General features: G+C 41.4%; 3 protein-coding genes across 3 annotated transcripts; 2 read left to right on the forward strand and 1 right to left on the reverse strand.

Annotated features, from left to right (window-relative positions):
* The first annotated feature begins 1,628 nt into the window (after positions 1-1,628).
* Positions 1,629-8,178, forward strand: LOC134076040 (transmembrane protein 65-like). The gene is made up of 8 exons (XM_062531048.1): positions 1,629-2,008; positions 2,191-2,496; positions 3,093-3,137; positions 4,416-4,483; positions 4,669-4,723; positions 6,351-6,393; positions 6,621-6,726; positions 7,483-8,178. The coding sequence occupies exons 2-8, from the start codon at positions 2,223-2,225 to the stop codon at positions 7,600-7,602; spliced, it is 711 nt and encodes a 236-aa protein (XP_062387032.1). The 5' UTR covers positions 1,629-2,008; positions 2,191-2,222; the 3' UTR covers positions 7,603-8,178.
* A 3,693-nt stretch (positions 8,179-11,871) lies between these two features.
* On the reverse strand, positions 11,872-15,422 carry zgc:112148 (uncharacterized protein LOC550424 homolog). The gene is made up of 7 exons (XM_062531529.1): positions 15,346-15,422; positions 14,923-14,993; positions 13,781-13,925; positions 13,488-13,577; positions 12,746-12,871; positions 12,464-12,601; positions 11,872-12,335 (listed from the first exon to the last, which is right to left on the reverse strand). Exons 1-7 carry the CDS (start codon positions 15,355-15,357, stop codon positions 12,309-12,311), a joined length of 609 nt encoding a protein of 202 aa, XP_062387513.1. The 5' UTR covers positions 15,358-15,422; the 3' UTR covers positions 11,872-12,308.
* Positions 15,423-16,196: 774 nt separating this feature from the next.
* amn (amnion associated transmembrane protein) lies at positions 16,197-17,824 on the forward strand. The gene has a single exon (XM_062531530.1). It carries the CDS (start codon positions 16,200-16,202, stop codon positions 17,619-17,621), a length of 1,422 nt encoding a protein of 473 aa, XP_062387514.1. The 5' UTR covers positions 16,197-16,199; the 3' UTR covers positions 17,622-17,824.
* The last annotated feature ends 58 nt before the right edge of the window (positions 17,825-17,882 follow it).

Below are 17,882 nucleotides of genomic sequence, written 5' to 3' on the forward strand. Positions count from 1 at the left end.
TTAAAAAGTGCTCTGACGGTGTTCTAAAATACGTTTTACTTCCTTAAAATGGTATTTGTACAATGTCACTATTTAGCTTTGTTGATTATCAAACTGCTTGTTAATCACACTTAAAATGCCAGTACCTCATAGAATTAAGATAAAGATCTGTCCTTTGTTCTCATGTCAAACAGGAACACTATTATGAAGGCTTTGCTGCTGGCTCTTTTGTTGTTTATAACGGTTTATGTCGAACGCAATACTTAAATTCATACAATTAAAAGGTATCCATTCTTAAATTTGGTGGAAGTTCTATCATTATGCAATGAAAATGTCTTTGGAGCGGTCCTATGGCTGGATGCTGATTTCAAATGCCGTGTAAACTTTTTCTTTCACAGTGTGCCCCCTGGTGGCAATGTTGTGAAATTGGTGACTGACTTTCTACACACACCCAAACATCCAAGTCACTCCAGATTTGCAATGTTGATCATTAGGTTTAAATATATATATATATATATATATATATATATATATATATATATATATATATAACTACTGGGTACCTTCTATACATTTCTGAGTGGTTGTGGAATATTTCCAAGACAGCTTTGAGCAAACAAGATCATCCCTATATTTTCCCAGAGGTCTTTTGCCCCATGCAGTCCTGGCCAAACAAAGTGTTTCAGGCTGAAGCATATACAGTTCCAACCAATCAACATTGTAGCTTCAGGAATTATGCCAAGGTGGGGTTTAATTTGATTGGTTACTTGGTTCAAATGTCAAACAGAGGTCAAAATTGTATACTGTAACTTTAAGTGTCCTCTATGCAAATAAATTGACTTTGTTTTTCAGAGCGGTTGAGCTTACATTTAATTTTGTCGCTTTACATTTAATCTTGCATTTCTTTTGAGTAATTAATGGTAATCTGTGCAGATGAAGATTAAATTATATATATATATATATATATAAATGTGTGTGTATGCAAATAATCTTTTAAACATAACGTAATTGTGTTTGGTAAGATGTCAGAATAATGTATAACTGGATGGATAACAACATATGGTCACCATTATTAATGAACCATAGAATTATTATTGTTGCCTTACGTTTCCTCCATGTCAGCCTACCAAAAGAAAGGCCAAAGATTGTACAAACCCAGGAAGCATAATAAATGGGCTACACCGAGCACAAATATGTCATAGGCCAAACTAGGATTTCCACAGACCAGTGTCCTGCCTCATATTCCTATGCCTAAGTGTCAAGGGCAATCAGTGAAAATCGATTGAAATAAGGTCATGTCTCTTGTGATAGATATTGTAGCTAGGCCAAAATCGTTAGGCCTACATCATTGGAGTTGGTAAAATGCCTAGCCCAGGCCTTTCTCCATTGTTCCTGTAACTGAACAGGAGAATATTGTTAGTGACTTTCTCTGTCTGTGATGTTTCTGTGCTTTAGTTTGTAGCTTTACCTTTACATTTCAGAAATAATTGAATCCATCCCGAGTTATTGTATTATTCATCAGTGGTTGGGGTGGCCCTAACACTGTATTGCTCTCCATGTTTTCCTGGACGACCTTCCTTTTTTCATGGCCTTGCCTTTCTAACCACGCCTACCCACGATGACATCACACTCCAAACAGATCTCGGGGACCTTCCTGCCCGGGTGACAAGCTTGAATTGCATTCATTTTAGTTTTTCAATTATTTTGTCCAAACCACTACCAAGGCATGATGTCACTGGGTTAACAATTTACAGTTGTTAAAAGAGCACAACGTAAGAGACCGACGTCTGTGAAATCGTCAGAGGCTACGTAAGGATCTTTCTACCCAGTGGAAAATGAGAGGCCAGTGAAACAGCCTCCACCATCATCAGGGTGACGGCCTCCGAGGATGGGACCTATCGCTAGAGCTATGTGGATAAAGATAATGCATTCAGTGTACAGTATCTAACGATGTTCAATTCACTCCAGTCTGGCTCTGAAGAATAGGCCTTTTTGATGTTCTGACTGAACACGTAGCATCTCTTTGCAGGTAGGCTACACCATGGACAAGCTACTGTTGTGATGATGCGAATGTTTTTAGAATATGGAAGTGAGAAATATGTAGATAGTGAGAACACGCTAATACGCTAAGATACATAGCCTACTGTTATGTTACGACTCTGAAATAATATAAGTGAATAGCTAACATTTATTTACGGTTTCCCCCCGTAGGTTTCCTTCATGCTATTGGCTCCATCCGCAAGATGCTGCCTTGTTTATGGAGAGCCGTGCGTCCTGCCCTAACTCTGCGGACGGGGATATTTCCTGGTCCCGTGCGAGGAAACAGTTCACCGATCTACCGCAATACTACGTCCGTTATTCAAGCCTCTAACTTAGGCACCCATCCTCTTAAAGAGCCTATGGAGCCTATGACCTCTCCGCAAGGAGCCCGGGAATTTATTTATAGCCTCCAGCCTACGGAGCGAACTTGCCTTTTGCGAGAACTCCACCGCTTTGAGTCTATTGCAATGGTTCAAGGTATGCTATGCGTCTCAACAAGGCAAAATAACAATGTCAATAGTTATGCGTTTACACGTATAGGCTACATGCATATTATGTTTACAACGATGTAGGCTACACTGCTGTATTTCATAGTGCACTGCACCACAATAATGCAAAGAAAGATATTTACTTTGTTGTGCAAAATAGATTATTAATTCATGATGTGTGAAACACCAAGGCTGTTTGAATAAGCAGATTGCCTATAAGAATGACAGACAGACTGTAGCAAGCATTGCTGTTGACCAAAAGGCTTTCTTTGAAATGAACAATGTGATGATCACTGTAAAGCTGATGACAGTCACAGCTGGGCTCTGTCATGCACAGTGGGCACATTTTTTCTACTCTACCAGCATGTGCTTATGGGATACTGGCTCTGTCATCAGAATCACCAGTTGTTTTCAGCAGAGGTGTCTTGCAAAGGACACGAAGGAGATTTCAGGTCACAATAATGATGTGATGATATTGCTATTGATTTAGGTTGTGCTGTATAATGCTGTAAACAGTAGAGCTATTTCTTTATCTCTCAAGTAGACCTCAACAGATGACATGCAAATTATTTCTCTTCTTTATAGAGCAATTGGAGATGGCACCTCCAACTTCTGCACAACTTAGATACGGTAGGAGTGCGCAGATTCTAAGTGTTATCTGTATGTGTAACAACATTGATTCAGTCATACTCACAGGAGAGCAACATACTATCAAGCAGAGAAAAATCCAGCAGTGATCTCGGCTTAGCTACATTTTCACACAGTCCACCTACCGTGACACCTCGCTGTTCCCATACCTGTCATTGTCAGTGACTTTCCCAGATGACCTTAGCCACAGTTGTAGCACGTGCTGTATTTCACCCATCCTTCCCTGTTTCCCACTCTCCCACAGCGCAGTTGAATGCTGACTCTGCATATTTGTGTGCACGCTCTATCGTCCAGACAAATAAGGGGACGTCTCAGCATCACGCCAAATGCAATTAGATGTAATGTGATATAATTTCTTGTTGCCTTTGCCTTCTATTCGTGGCTTTGTCATGCATATGATTTAGACCTAGAATCACTCCCATGTGAAAATGTCTGCTCCCACTTCCGCTTGTCAGAGTTGATTTAGTGTAAATTGATTCTGTCGCCTTCATCCTACAGCCTTCGCTTGAAAGGGTATTGACGTTATCTCAACCTTATTTTTCTCTTGAGAGTGCAGTCGTGTGTTTTATCATAGTGTGAACTGTGCAGTGAGTTTTATTGCACTTTGTCTAGATATGTGCAAATTGTCTTACAGTTTGTTTTATACCCAATTGCTTTTTTTCATATTTGGTAGAAAATTATTGAATTTACTTCAATGACAAGCTAAAAAGAAACTGCAGTATTAAAATGTGAACTACGTAATAGGTTCAGAAATGCAGTGTTGTTGCAGACAGCCTGAAAAACATTACACCAAAAACACAGCCTATTCTTGTGCTCTATCTATTTTAAGGATATCATTCATGGCCAATATACACACTTAACAGTTGGGCATTTACTTTTACTACCCTTTTTTGTTTTCTGTGTGTTTACACGTGTGTTTGTGTGTGTGTTTGTGTGTGTGTGTGTGTGTGTGTGTGTGTGTGTGTGTGTGTGTGTGTGTGTGTGTGTGTGTGTGTGTGTGCATGCGTGCGTGCGTGCGTGCGTGCGCGTCCTTCAAATAGGAAGGGAATTTCACACAGAGGCCAATCTACAACCAAGCTTGTTTACCATCAAAACCAAAATCACTAATCATTAACAAAAACAACACAAACAGAACAGTCCTCTGGAGCATTTCACTGGGGTTGTCAAGCAGGCACCTTCCCTCATAGGCGTTTCATTGAATCATCACCATAATTGTCTTAATATAATCAAATTAATTGGTTTTCTGGTCTTTAATTTCAGTACTTTTCCACAATGCTCTTCCGTTCATTGGATTTGGTTTCCTGGATAATGCCATCATGATTGTTGCGGTAAATCAGAATATTCCTTAATCTCTTTTAGTCTTGTTATGTCACACACGCACACACATTAGACACTGTCATTTCAAAGTCTACGTATTCAGTATTTGGAAAAAGTTTCAGATGATAAGATACCAAATGTCATGTAAAGAAATAAACAAAAATATATTTTTCAACAACAATCCTTTGATCTACAGGGTACCCAGATTGAGCTCTCAATAGGCGTTATCCTTGGGATCTCCACCATGGCAGGTAAAGGTGGCTTTGCTGTGTCTTTGCTAGAGCAACATTAAAAGAAAGTGGCTGCATGGAGCATTATACATATTGAAGGAGGGTCAGCAATTAGCCCTTTTCACGGTGATGTCAGACGAAGCGTTGCTGGGTATCCTCCGGCATGTCCAGCCGCCAAATACTACAGAAGAAGTATTCATGGGTTTCATCAGGTCCCTTTCCACAGGTGTATACAATCAAGCACCATGCAGTCTGCATTGATAATCAAGGTGCTTGATTGTATACACCTGTGGAAAGGGACCTGATGAAACCCATGAATACTTCTTCTTCTTCTTCTGTAGTATTTGGCGGCTGGACATGCTGGAGGATACCCAGCAACGCTTCGTCTGACATCACGTGAAAAGGGCTAATTACTCATGATGACGCGTTTGTTTGTGTTGATGTTTATATTTAAATGTCTTAGCCGACTCTAAAACAACGTTAGATTTTAATCAAGGACCAAACAAAACACACCAGAAGTGTAGTTTACCCCTCCCTTCAGTATCCCTAGAGATACTCCACAGTGTTTCGTTTCTGTTTGGAAGACAGGCTGTCCCCAATGTGTTTGTTTCCAGTTTTCGGAAGCCTTGGCTGCCTACAGAGGCTGGGTATTTATACAGTGTATTCACGGGATGGGCAGCTAGCAGATCGTGGTGTTCACTGAATGTGACAAACAATGTTATGGGCTTGAAATCGCATAGGATCGTTGACTTCATCTTTAATGTGGAACCATTTAGAATGGCATGTCGTGTAGGGCTTGCAATACACTGAGCTCTCTCAGAATGTTGCTGAATGTAATCTATAGTTGCAAAATGATAGGTTTCATCATGAGCACAATCATTGTATACTGTACTTGTGTTCTACTGTGTGACTCACCTGTTAAAATAGCACATTGGGCCTAGAGTGTTGGGGGCATTCTTCAGTGAATGAATAGTGAAATTAGAGCCTGACCAATAAATCGGTCAGTATTAGCTATTTGTTGATCTGTTGGGATCGGCATTTGTAACTGCCAATAATCATTTTTAAACAAAGTATGATACTGATCCTTCATCTGAATTTCCAGTATTGTTTTATCTTTTCATTGCCATGCTGCAAACCAGCTTAAGAGTTGGGATGTCCTCATTTTTGCCAATTTGTCCTCACTTTTAGTCTGGTTGCTGGTCATCCTGTTTTTGCTCCTTCGTCTCACTCATGTAGCCTCCACTTCCCCTTTTAAACTGAAATTATGACTACTCATGATCAACTGCTCCTTTCCATATATTTCTGCACCGAATCGTTCGCATGAAACAGAAAAAACGTAGTTATGTAGGAGGCAGTGTGGGTGCTGTAACCTGTTAACATGGGTGCCGAAATGAATCAGAGGCGTTCCTGAGATGCCACACAGGCAATGTGTTGCAGGCAAAGTATCGGTCGGTATCGGTCTTTAAAATCCCATATCGGTCTTGCCTGGGGTGAAATTGAAAATCAATCAAGCAGCAAAATGCCATCTGCATGATACAAGTAGTTGTTCTATAAAAAGTGATTCACATAATGCAGTTATTTTCCAGTTACCATACACAGCGAGGCCTAATACTCCTCAGAGACTAATACTGTTCTCTCCCTAACCTAGCTGCAGGCCTTGGAAACCTGGTATCAGATCTGGCTGGTCTGGGGTAAGCAAGATAATAAAGGGTCCTTTTATGAAGATAATATCAAAAGATAAATAATGGTATAATTCTAAACTGGTCTTATGGTTAATATAAGGCAACTTCTTATAAGACATTTGTATATTGACTTGATATGTGGTAGAGCAATGTAGCAGAGTAGTTGAGAGCTAAGTGAGTGAGTCATGTTCAGTCTTTGAGTGACTGTGTTTTTGTGTCTTGTTCTGTGCGCATAGTCTTGCAGGTTACGTGGAAGCTTTGGCCTGCAGGATGGGGATGCAGATACCAGACATGAGCCCCAAACAGGCCGACATGTGGCAGACACGAGTCAGCTCTCATTTCGTAAGAATTCCCTCCTCCTCTTTCAGCTGCCTTTCTCCTTTCATCCTTCACACCGCCCCAGGTTTTGTTATGGGGTTGCCATATTTAGTTCTGCTTCCTCTAATCAGTTCCTCAGTTTTGCTGACGCTCACAGAGAGGAATTTCCTGTAGTGTGCCGGCCATCTCAACTTCTTGCTTTTGTCCTCATTTGCTGCCTCAGTGTGATCGGTGATCACCCCACCACCACCACCACAGTAATGTGCCCCTGGACAGCTTTATAACTCAGAGCTCTGTTTCACATAGAATGCAGTAGAATGGAGGACACTTCCCCAGGGCTACATAGAGATCATTAGTATTGTGGCTTTAGTAGGCAGTGCTTGGCACTGGCACTGGCACACTCACACTCCATGCATATCTTCTATCTTTTTCTATTTCATCGATGCTCTTGTGTGTAAAGCATCCCCCAATGCATAGGATGGGGTGGGACTGGGATGTCGAGTGTCTTTTCTACTCTACCCAGATTTACATGATTTATGTGTGCTGTTTGCATGAAATATTAATTGCAACTGAATTGCTTTCCTGTCTCATTTCAAAATGTGTAGTTACTTTGGGCATAACTTTCAAATGACAGACACACACACACACACTCACCCCTGTATAACTAATATGAATTATTTGGTAAATGACTTTGTTCATTTAATTCACTGACCTTTCCTAAATAGCAAAATACTCTACTCGCTACTCCCCTCTAACTGGGTCTCCTTCTGCGTCTCTCAGGGAAAAGCCATAGGAGTGGCCATCGGCTGCATACTGGGGATGTTTCCCCTTTTCTTCATGAGCAACGAGAAGAAGGACGGAAAGGAAGGCGCAGAGGCCTCTGTGGACCCCAAAAGCTAGCTGAATGGCCCCAACCAACGGCTACCTGTTCAAGGACTTGCCTGTAAAGAGATAAAGACTACCACACACAGAAATCAAGAGCAGCGTAGCTCTCGAGCAGCCGACGTAATGTCGAGAAATTAAATTAAGACTAAAATATGCATGGTTTTAATGACGCACTCTAAATCTAAATCTCTGTAACATCTCAGCTATTTTTTTAAATATCAAACGGGAGCACAATCCTCTACAATGTCTCTGCCACCTTTTGCTGTATTTACTTGAACTGTACTGTGCAATCTAGAGATTAGAGCTTTTGTAGCTGTTTTGATTTAGGAGTCACAACTTTGTCTGAGCTGTTCCAAGACAGCATGCCACTGAAATTATTGGGAAAAAATGGGATTTTATTGAGAATTTATGTGACTTTACCTCTCTCACCCTAGCTGTTTAAATCAGTTTTTTTTTAGATTAGAGTTAGAACATTTCCACGTGGCTTCCCAATATTTGCTGTATAATGCTTCATTTGATGTGCAAGAATGTTTATAAACATTAAAATACCATCAGGCATTGATTCATAATACTTACGATGTGATTCCATTTGAAATTCAAGCCTAAGTTTGTTTTTCACAACTCATTCTCAGTGCTCATACAGTTGCCCAAGAATAAATATACCAGCTGTAGCTCTTTGGCATTCCTTTGCTTAAACGAAAGGAATGTGCAAATTATTCTGTTGAGATAGTGAAAAAATAGGTCTGCTGGTGAATTGGTCTAAATCATTATTATAAATCATCCCCGATGTCAGCTGTGTTGTGAAATGCAAACACATCCTTTCACCGCTTTAAGGTCCATGCACTACATACAACAGCATGAAATATTGACTTTATAGGCCTACTGTACATTTTCACCTGGACGTCTGACTATTTCTGTTATACAAATTCTGAATAACATCTATAATTGAAGAAGACTGACTATTTGGAGGTTGTAGGTTCGCTTATAATTCTGATTTACCATCCAACTATAACATTGTGTAAATTATTATATTCTTGTTGTAATGGTCACCTTCCCATCGTGCTCAGACCCATGTGAATGACGATAATCAATGCCAGAAACACGGATTAGCCTCTTAAGGTGTACCTTAAGGTCATGTTGAGAAGGTATACATGGGTAAGAACACTATTAAGAGATAGTTTGGGAAACACGCCTTTAAAAGTAAAGAACTTTAGTAAAGCATACTCTTAGCGTCTTCTCAATGTGTTTAGATACATTGAGGGGAAATCTGACCCAGCAGATCCTGAAGAGGCACTTTGGTAATTGTAATTGTGGTGGAAATTGTACATGAAATCTATGGGATATTGAATGCGTCACAGAAACCGAAGGACAAAAACCTAAACCTGGATTGTTTCAGTAATGATCCAATCCAAGTATACTTGACCCCAGGTACAGTACTAAAAAGCTGAAATCACATCATAAAGTCAAATGAATTTAATCAATCTTGTTTGTATGTCACAATTGTGGTTATAATGATGTTGCATACAGCAGAGGAGAGAAGATATTAAAACACATTATTATCCAACATAAATCTTTCATTAATTGTATAGCAACACATAATTTTGTAGCATTTTAGTATATATCTTTTGTGTACATGTGAATCCATTTCCCCAATACAGAACTGTAATTTATACATTGTTGAAATAAGTTAATTTTCTAATAGTGTGTAAGTAGAGAGTTACTATTATACAAGGTTTTTACCTATATGTAAACTAAAAAAAAGAGTTAAAAGACACAGAATGGAAACCATTTTTGTTGATGAATTAGGAGAGGTTGTCCATAACCAAAGAGCTATCATGAACATGAGGCATGGTTGTGCCCTCCTTCATATGAAATTCTTGAACTTAAAAATAGACACTAAAAAATGGACGAATTAGAACAAAGCCTTCTTGTGATGTCAAATATAGCAAAGCCACTGAAGTTCAATTGGGGTTGCCAAAGAGGGCGCCATTTAATCAAAAGGACCATTTCAATACCCAGGCTAACTGTATAAGGTTTTAATTGGGCTTATAAAATTGCAATTGAGTTAATTTTTTTATAAATCAAAGTTGAATATACTATTTTAACACCAGAGAACACAGTACAATACTCAATATATCCATTCGATGTCCTCTTTAACTTCTGTGAAGAGGTCATATTTTCCTTCAGAATTCAGTACATTTGATATCATGATTTCCCTCCAGTTTGGCTAGAACATGTTGGGTATTCTGTCGTTTCATCTGGCGCCGGTGTTTCCCAACTCTCCTTGGCATTCTGACTTGACTGCGGTTGGCATTTATGGTCTTGTTAACCTGACCCATGATGGCGCTAGAGAGCAGTTCAACCTGCCGATGTTCTAGGGTCATCTGGAGCAGGGCATAAAGCGCCGTGGACAGTTTACAACTGATTGACTTCTGAAGGTCGTTTCTGAATGCCTGGACATAAACCGCCTAAAAGAGTTGGTCATCATCCTTTGGTTTCATGCCTTTGAGTTTTAAGTTATCCAACAGGTCCTTCAGTAAATGGCAGAACTGCTTATTGAAGTCATCTGCGATGATCATCAGAGCATCAGGTGCATGGCCCTCCCAAAGAGCCTCATATTCTGTCTTCATAGCACTGCTGTTGTTCTCTGGTTTGTCCATCAGTATTTGGTCAATTTTGCCATCGAGACCTTGTGTAATCCTTGAGAGCAGATGTGATTGACTCTTTCCATTACATGAAGTCTCGATTGCCCTTTCGCTGATCTCCATGAATGTCTTTTTCAGCTTTTTCTGGAGTGAATCCACGGTAAAGACGACCTTTGGTTCATGAATAGAGATGATCTCCTTTATCAGAGACATTCATTTTGAAAGTGTCTTTTCATGGCGGTGTCAGATTTTTTATCAATTGACTCCTTCACCGAGTCACATAAATGTCTTAGAACCAAACTGCCATTCTCTTTTCCCTCACATTCTTCATTTGATTTTATAGGCCTTTCCTTGGTGAGATTATCCTTTATACGTGCAATCATAATCTTTACTATATGCATTGTGTTGTTTGGGAAGAAGATTCCTTCTGTGGAATTTTGATTATTTTGTGGATCTTTTCACGGATTGAGCCAAAAAGCACAATGGCAGTCATGTCAGTGCAGAATGAAGCAGCCTTATCAATCTTCCAGGCATTGAAAGAAAACTCTCCAGTAATAAAGGCCGATATACCTGTCAAGATGTCCTTATATCCCTGTTTTGTAAGAATTCCAAAGGGCCCTTCTATATTCAAAAGACTCAGTCCAATGTCTCCAAGTGCAATGCCAGCTAAGTATGTCTCAGTGTGACTTCGTCATCTATGCTACCACCTCATATTGCCATCATGCCATATCAATATAAAATGTGGAACTTGGAAATATCTCACATGAAATAATACTAATAAAAACACTTTAACATTCCTAAAGATATACTGTAGATGTAGATATAGATACCCTAACGTCAGAACCAACCGAGCAAAAACTCAATTAATTAAATAAGATGTGGGGAGGGTATGACTGGAGGAATATATGTGAAGTACTGTGCAGTAGTTTTAGCTTTATTCATTTATGACATTAGACCTTTTAGGGAGGTGCAATATACTCCTTTTTACTGTGCTACGGCCGGCTCAAGACCATAAAGAGGAAGGCGGATAACAGTGGTTTAGTCAACCAAAATATATTTATTTAAGAATAATTAAACATATTAAATTACTGCAGTTCTAAAGATGTTTGGGGAGAAAATATAACGTATGTAAGTGCATGGGTGTAATGCCAGCGTCAGTAAGGGTCTAGTGTTGTAAAATATGAGTAACCAAAGAGGTTACATAAAGATAGAGATAAGGTGCGTGTACAGGTATGAGAGAAATCAACATGTCTTCAAATCAGAAATGTGCCTCACCCAGAAGTGACCCAGCAAGAGAGCGAGAGACAGAAACAACCCTGTAGCCCAACCCATTAACCCAGCTGCACACTATTACTGTAACCAATTAGTGGAACCAAGACGGCCCTGCAAGTGTATTGGCTATGCCAGGCCTGAAGAGGGCACAGGGGGTTGTAACGACTGCATTCTATTTATTGAAGTGTGTATGTTATGTGTTCGATAAACAGTGCTAGATGTCTGCGTCAATATACCTGTACTGTACAACAAATTGTCTCTCGGGGACATTAAAGTTTTAAGTCCAAGTCTAAACAAAGCACACTGCTCTGTTGTGCTTTTAGTGCATTATTCATAGTATGTCCCATTAAATGTCAAAACCATCTGATTGGGTATGTTTGGTTTATTAAAAAAGCTGAATATGGAGAATTAAAAATCCATTGGTTTCAAACTCAAGAAATGAATTCTATTTTTCCAACATACTATAGATAAACAGTTAAGTAGATACCTTTAATCAATTCAATTCAATTTCAATGTAAAATTAAACTGAATTGAAAGTAGATACCTAGATCTGTACCATTTAAGAAAATACCATGTAAGCATAAATTAATATGCAACACAAATGTCTATCTACATGTACAGTATGCTGCCATCTTTGATAATGGCTTGCTAAGGTATGGTAACCGAAGACATCAATAAACAAGTATCAAACTATAACAAAGATCCCTCTGTCCACCGTAATGGCACAATAGCATAATAGATCCTTCAAAGTACAAGGGCAAAGTTCTACCCCATCCTTCATGATGCATTCCAATACATGGAAATCTATGGTCCCTCTGTTCCATTCAGTGTCTGTAGAAATAAGACGACAGAAAATGCTTTATGTGAGGAAGATTACAGGCGTGTAAATTCAAGTCAGAGGATGAGATGTTAGCCTATAATAAGGTTGCAAAACTGGTCTGGTAAATAGTAAGAGTTACCTGTTTGAAGAGTTTAAGGCCCAAATAATTTGTGAACTTAGTCCTCAGATTGGTCAGGTCGCTGCCCCCACCCACTTTGCAACGCACATAGCCATATAAGTTGGCCCATTGTAAGGTTACACCCATGATAACTACTCCCTGTAAACAAAATATATTTTTAAGATAAGAACTGTTAAAATAACACCTTAAATCAATATTAAACATTTAGCATTTTAGTATTTTGAGTCAGACTGTACTCTGGTTTGTCAATAATTACTATTAATAGATAACAAGAAAGCTTACCAACCACTTAATCCTGAAGGAGAAGATAGTGCTGAATACAAAAAGTGCCCAGAAGACTGGACATATAATTAGACCCAACCAGAATATTGTTGATTCAGAATTTGAAACAGTCTTTCTGCTGGTTTCCTACGAAAAAAGTTGTGTAGCTTCATTAAAGGTGTACCATTTTCAGTTGTTTGTTACAAAAATCAACATTTTCCATTCATAAATATGGCCTCATTCATATTTAATTACCACTACCACCAATTCGAAGCATTCCAGGCTCAGAAATTGTTGTGGCAACGATGCAACATTTAATTTACACCGCTGCAACAGTTTCGTTCTATCTATGGTTTCGACTCATTGCGGATCTTTGGTGTGAATTGGGCGTTATGTTTTTGATGTGCGACGGCCACCGTAGTTCTAATAGGTTGCAATACAACCCCTAGCCATAAGATGGGAGAAATTCTCACACAAGGCACCTTTAAGATGTACTGTAAGTACCACGTCTGAACACACATTCTTGTAAATGTATGTTTATGGTCCTATTCAATTTAAAACTCTCAATCTCTGGCCTAAATAAACTGGTGGAAAAAATGCACATGCTAGAAGACACTATATGAAACAGTTTTGCTCTATCTTTCTGGCAAAGAGAGGAATAACACATTGTTTCACTGCCTGTCTGTCTGACTTCGAACACCTTGAGCAACCCATGAGAGAGCAGCTAGATGCTTCAGGTAAGCTGTCCAAGATTATGTTATACCTTTCTGGCTTCAAACACCCAGTGGCTCTGGCCATCATCATCTACCTGGTTCCACCATCTTAGGCCCACCAACAACCGGCCCGTTACATTCTGATCAAGGATAAAAAAAAAAAAAATGCAAAATTACATATGACGGTATAGACTGAATTGTTTCCCTTTCCACAACTCATTTAACCTCACACAGTGTAAATAGTGAACAGATACATAAAACAATTACATAATAGTGTGGACCACTTTTGTTTTGTTAGCCTATGCTTCTGCAGGTACTGTATGGGCACAGAGGGTAAACACACCTTGACAGTCCAGAAGTCGCATGACAGCAGTAGAATAATGGATACCACGCTCGCAATGAAGCTGCCACTGAAGAGGTCACACAGCAGGTAAATCAAGATGGCCATAACTCGGAAGAAAAGGTGGAAAAAGGATGCCAGGGGGTGCCTAAATGAGAAGAAGTTTGGAACCATACAAATGTACAGGATGTCAGTTCTGTAACATCCTAAATTTCCCTCCTGAAATAACACTCCCAGTCCCAGACTAAATTCGATTATTGTGCAAGTGATGGAAAGCCAAAAGAGTGAGAGCTTGTTGTATGGCCTTCTGCTAGTGCCAAAAGACTGAATGGCAGTCAATTACAGTTTTTCATAACTGCGTCAATTCATTGTCTTAAACTAGGTTTCATTATTTCATACCACTACACACAAATCACACCGAAAATGCAGAATATCTTCTGCAGAATGGAACCCTGTACTAAACTTCTACCTCATTTCCTGTAAACCTGTTTCCATGAAGTGGCAAACAAAACTATTCATATGGTTAAACATGGACTAGAGATAAATGCATCAGAGACAACAGACAATATACGTAGCTACAGTATATGCTATGCCTTTTGCAGTTAGTGTTACACTACATTTATTAGACATTTTTTTGACAAATCCTTTACTGTACAGGACAATATATAAACACAACAATAGGCCTACAGTTTACTACAGTTGTACAGCTACAGTACTACAAGTCACTTTGACCTTTTTACAGTTGCCATTGCCAACACTGTACTTAAAGTGCTTTACATAATCACATTATACACAATACTTTTTTTTCCATAAAGTTTTGCAATGCAAAACATTTTGAAGCAAACACTGCCTTTAAATGCATGTTCAGTTTCTGATTTATGTGTCTTGGAAACTGAATCATGATTAGGCTTGTCTTTAAAGTTGAAAACTATAGCTGGGAATTTGCTTTACCTCAAAAGATTGAGAGTGATCAGACAGGTTTTTGACAGCTAGGTGTCATGTTCATATGGAGGCCATGTAGACATTTTAGCAATTGAGGAAAAAATGCATTCTAGATTTGCATGGTACACCAAAGTGGTGCAAAGAATTCAAAAGTGTACTGTAAGTGTGTGTGATTGGATAAAACTTGATAAAACCTCACTCACTTGATGTTAGATTTCCTCTCCCTGAACTCATTTTCATTCTCGTGAAAAAAGGGCACGTCGCCCTCAGAATCCTGCGAATATAAACATTTTATCCGTAAATCGTGCAGGTGCGTCTTTCTTCACCCATGCGCATACACTGCGCCAAATTGTAGGCCTAACTAAAGAGTCCATGGAAACTAATAAAACCTATAAACGCTTTCCCACTAGCAATTGGTGAACCTACAGCAGCAAAAGCATGTCAGGCAAAATCTTGTGAACATTTGTGAAATGGAAGCGCAACTTGATATTCAAGTTGGACTATAGACTATGTCAGGTTGTTTATAGTCACGACTGTTAGCCTATTTGTGGACAACCACAAAAATCGCTGCATAAAAAGTTAACGTGTAATGTGCAATAATCTTACGTGACGGAGGAACTGCTTACCTGTCTCAACATTTCGCTCAGTCAGTACAAGACACTTCCTGGTGACGTGTATGTAAACAGCGTGAAATCCAAGGTTCGTTTTGGATAATTTAAATCATGAAGATCTCGTTCTTTAGCTTTACTGCCACCTGCTGTCGAAATTGTGGTCAATTCATTATTTTACGTAGCCTTGCCATGTTTTCATAGCCTGGTAGATATTCAAATGTGTTGGCTATTCATGAGTTTCATAAGGTCATTATGAATGCAGACAGCATGATGCTTGATTGTCCATTTCCCTTGTGAGTTAAAGTTTTCATGCAGATAAAGTTAAAGTTTTCATGCAGATATCTGGATGATAGGTGAATACAGGGGTGCCTGCAGGAATGAATGCTCTGGTGGGGCACACACCCATGGACCCATCTACAGAATAAGTATCATAACTATAGCTAGACACAGTAACGCCTGGTTACCCTTGTACTTCCATACGAGTTCAATTCAGTGTTGACTGTGCCAGTCTTTTGTTAAAAACACGCTTTCACTTTTTTTTCATTTTCTTTTTCCATTAGCCATCAGCCTTTGATATGTCATTAGTTCATTAACTTTACACAGCCATCCCTTTGCAGATTTCCCTTAAAACTTCTGCCCAATATCATTGTATGCACAATAGTTCAGATGGTAACCATACAATTTCCTCCATTTGCTGCTGGGATTGCCAGTCAATATTTGACTAATTTTAGGGCTGACAATCAACAACTTCTATGACCTGAACCCCCCCCCCCCCCCCCCCCCCCCCCCCCCCCCTCATGTGACAGTCATACCACAGCTTCAAGCCAAAGTTCAACTCTGCTCTGTCATCTCACTCACAACCGGTTAAGATGTCCCTCCAGGCAGTCACACTCATCTGGCTCGCCCTTTTCAGTCCCGCATCTGCCCTCTACAAGCAGTGGATCCCAGACACCAACTACGAAAATGCCACAAACTGGGATAAGGGCTCCGTTCCGTGCGGGACAGACAGGGTGCACTTTGCGGCCGAGAGAAGGGTGTCGGTGTACGTGGAGACGGTGCACTCGGTGCTGGAGATGAGGCTGCCCGTGGACGGGGAGCTGGTCCTGGGCCCGGGGGCCGCCTTCGTGTCGTCGGGCGGCAGCGACCCGGCCTGCGGGGCCGGAGTGACGGCCGGGTTCAAGGACTCGGAGGGCCTGAGGTGGTTCGACCCGGGGCTGTGGCGGGCGGCGGCGTCCTGGGACGACCTCCAGGCCGGCCGCTACGTCTTCTCCGTGCACGAGGAGAGCGTGCCGTGTCAGCAGGACGACGTGGTCTTCCGTCCGGCCTCGTCCTTCCGGGTGGACGTCTCCTCCGGTCAGCGGACGGTGCCCGTGCGGAGCGTCTCCGTCCAGGGTCAGAAGTTCAGCTCCGGCTCCTCCTTCTCCCAGTACCTGGCCTCTCGCTCCGGCAAGCTGCAGTTCCATGGCTCCTCCTCGCCAGACGTTGTGCCCTCCGGCTGCAGCGACCCGTCGGGGTGCGAGTGCGGGAACGCGGCGAATCGCGAGCGGATCTGCGCCAGCGTCGCGTGCCCCGAGCTGGCCTGCCCGAAGCCTCTTCGCCCGGTGGGCCACTGCTGCGACGTCTGCGGCGCCGTCGTCTCTCTGCGGTTCTCCGAGGCGTTTAACCTGGAGTCGTATCGCCAGCGCCTGCTGCATCTCGTCCTGAACAAACCCGGCTACCAGTCCGTCCGGCTCGGCCTCTCCAAGGTGCGGGAGGAGCAGAAGCTGCTGGGGTTCATCCCGCGCGCGGCGGAGCCGAAGATCCAAGCGCTGCTGCTGGAGAACAACGGCGAGTCCACCAGCCGGCTGGCGGAGGCGGCGGCGAAAGACATCGCCGCGGATGCCCGCGCCAACGGTGCCAACCTGGGCATCGAAGAGGCAGAACTAGGCCTGTCGTCTGGCGATGCGGGCGCAGGGGCGGGTACGGTGGTGGGGGTGGTGTTAGCCGTCGTGCTGATCGTGGCACTCGTGCTGGGCGTGGGGGTCTATCTCCACCGCCGCGGGACCATCACTCTGCCCAGTTTGCCCTCCATGCCCTCCATGCCCTCCATGAAGTCCTGGAGGAAGGACAGCGAGGTGGGCGAGCTGGGCGGACCGATGGACCACGGCTTCGACAACCCCATGTTCGACAAGCCCACGCTCATGCCCTCTGAGCCGGACCTGTACGTGGACAGTGGGAAGGCCATCTCCATCACTCCGTCGGGAGTGCACTTTGCCAACCCTGCTTATGATGAGACGGACTTTAATGCCTAAACGACCGGACCTCTGCTGAATTTTCAGTCACCTATCTCACAAACAAATCTAAGAATCGTAAAGTACATTTTCACAATGATTATTTGAAGCAAAAGAAAAGAAGAAAGAGAATGCATAATACTCTGATTAGTATGTGAAATATCCTTTATTGCAGACATACAATTATTTCAAGTATTTGCTGAAAATAAAGTAAAAGATACAAACAGGCCATGTGTGATTTGTGATTTCTTTCATTTGTGATTTTCTGTCAAACATGCCTTG

The sequence above is a fragment of the Sardina pilchardus genome, chromosome 3 (assembly GCF_963854185.1).
Source record: "Sardina pilchardus chromosome 3, fSarPil1.1, whole genome shotgun sequence".
NCBI lineage: Eukaryota > Metazoa > Chordata > Actinopteri > Clupeiformes > Clupeidae > Sardina > Sardina pilchardus.

Bases quoted from the DNA above. Each gene is read 5' to 3' on its own strand.
- zgc:112148 (XM_062531529.1), bottom strand. The intron at 13,578-13,780 runs GTGTGTTTACCC...ATCCTTGATCAG, and splicing joins GCGACTTCTGGACTGTCAAG to AATGTAACGGGCCGGTTGTT. The intron at 12,602-12,745 runs GTAAGCTTTCTT...TTTTGTTTACAG, and splicing joins CCTTCAGGATTAAGTGGTTG to GGAGTAGTTATCATGGGTGT.
- amn (XM_062531530.1), top strand. From the start codon at position 16,200: ATGTCCCTCCAGGCAGTCACACTCATCTGGCTCGCCCTTTTCAGTCCC.
- LOC134076040 (XM_062531048.1), top strand. From the start codon at position 2,223: ATGCTGCCTTGTTTATGGAGAGCCGTGCGTCCTGCCCTAACTCTGCGG. The intron at 3,138-4,415 runs GTAGGAGTGCGC...CTTTAATTTCAG, and splicing joins TTCTGCACAACTTAGATACG to TACTTTTCCACAATGCTCTT. The intron at 4,724-6,350 runs GTAAAGGTGGCT...TCCCTAACCTAG, and splicing joins TGGGATCTCCACCATGGCAG to CTGCAGGCCTTGGAAACCTG.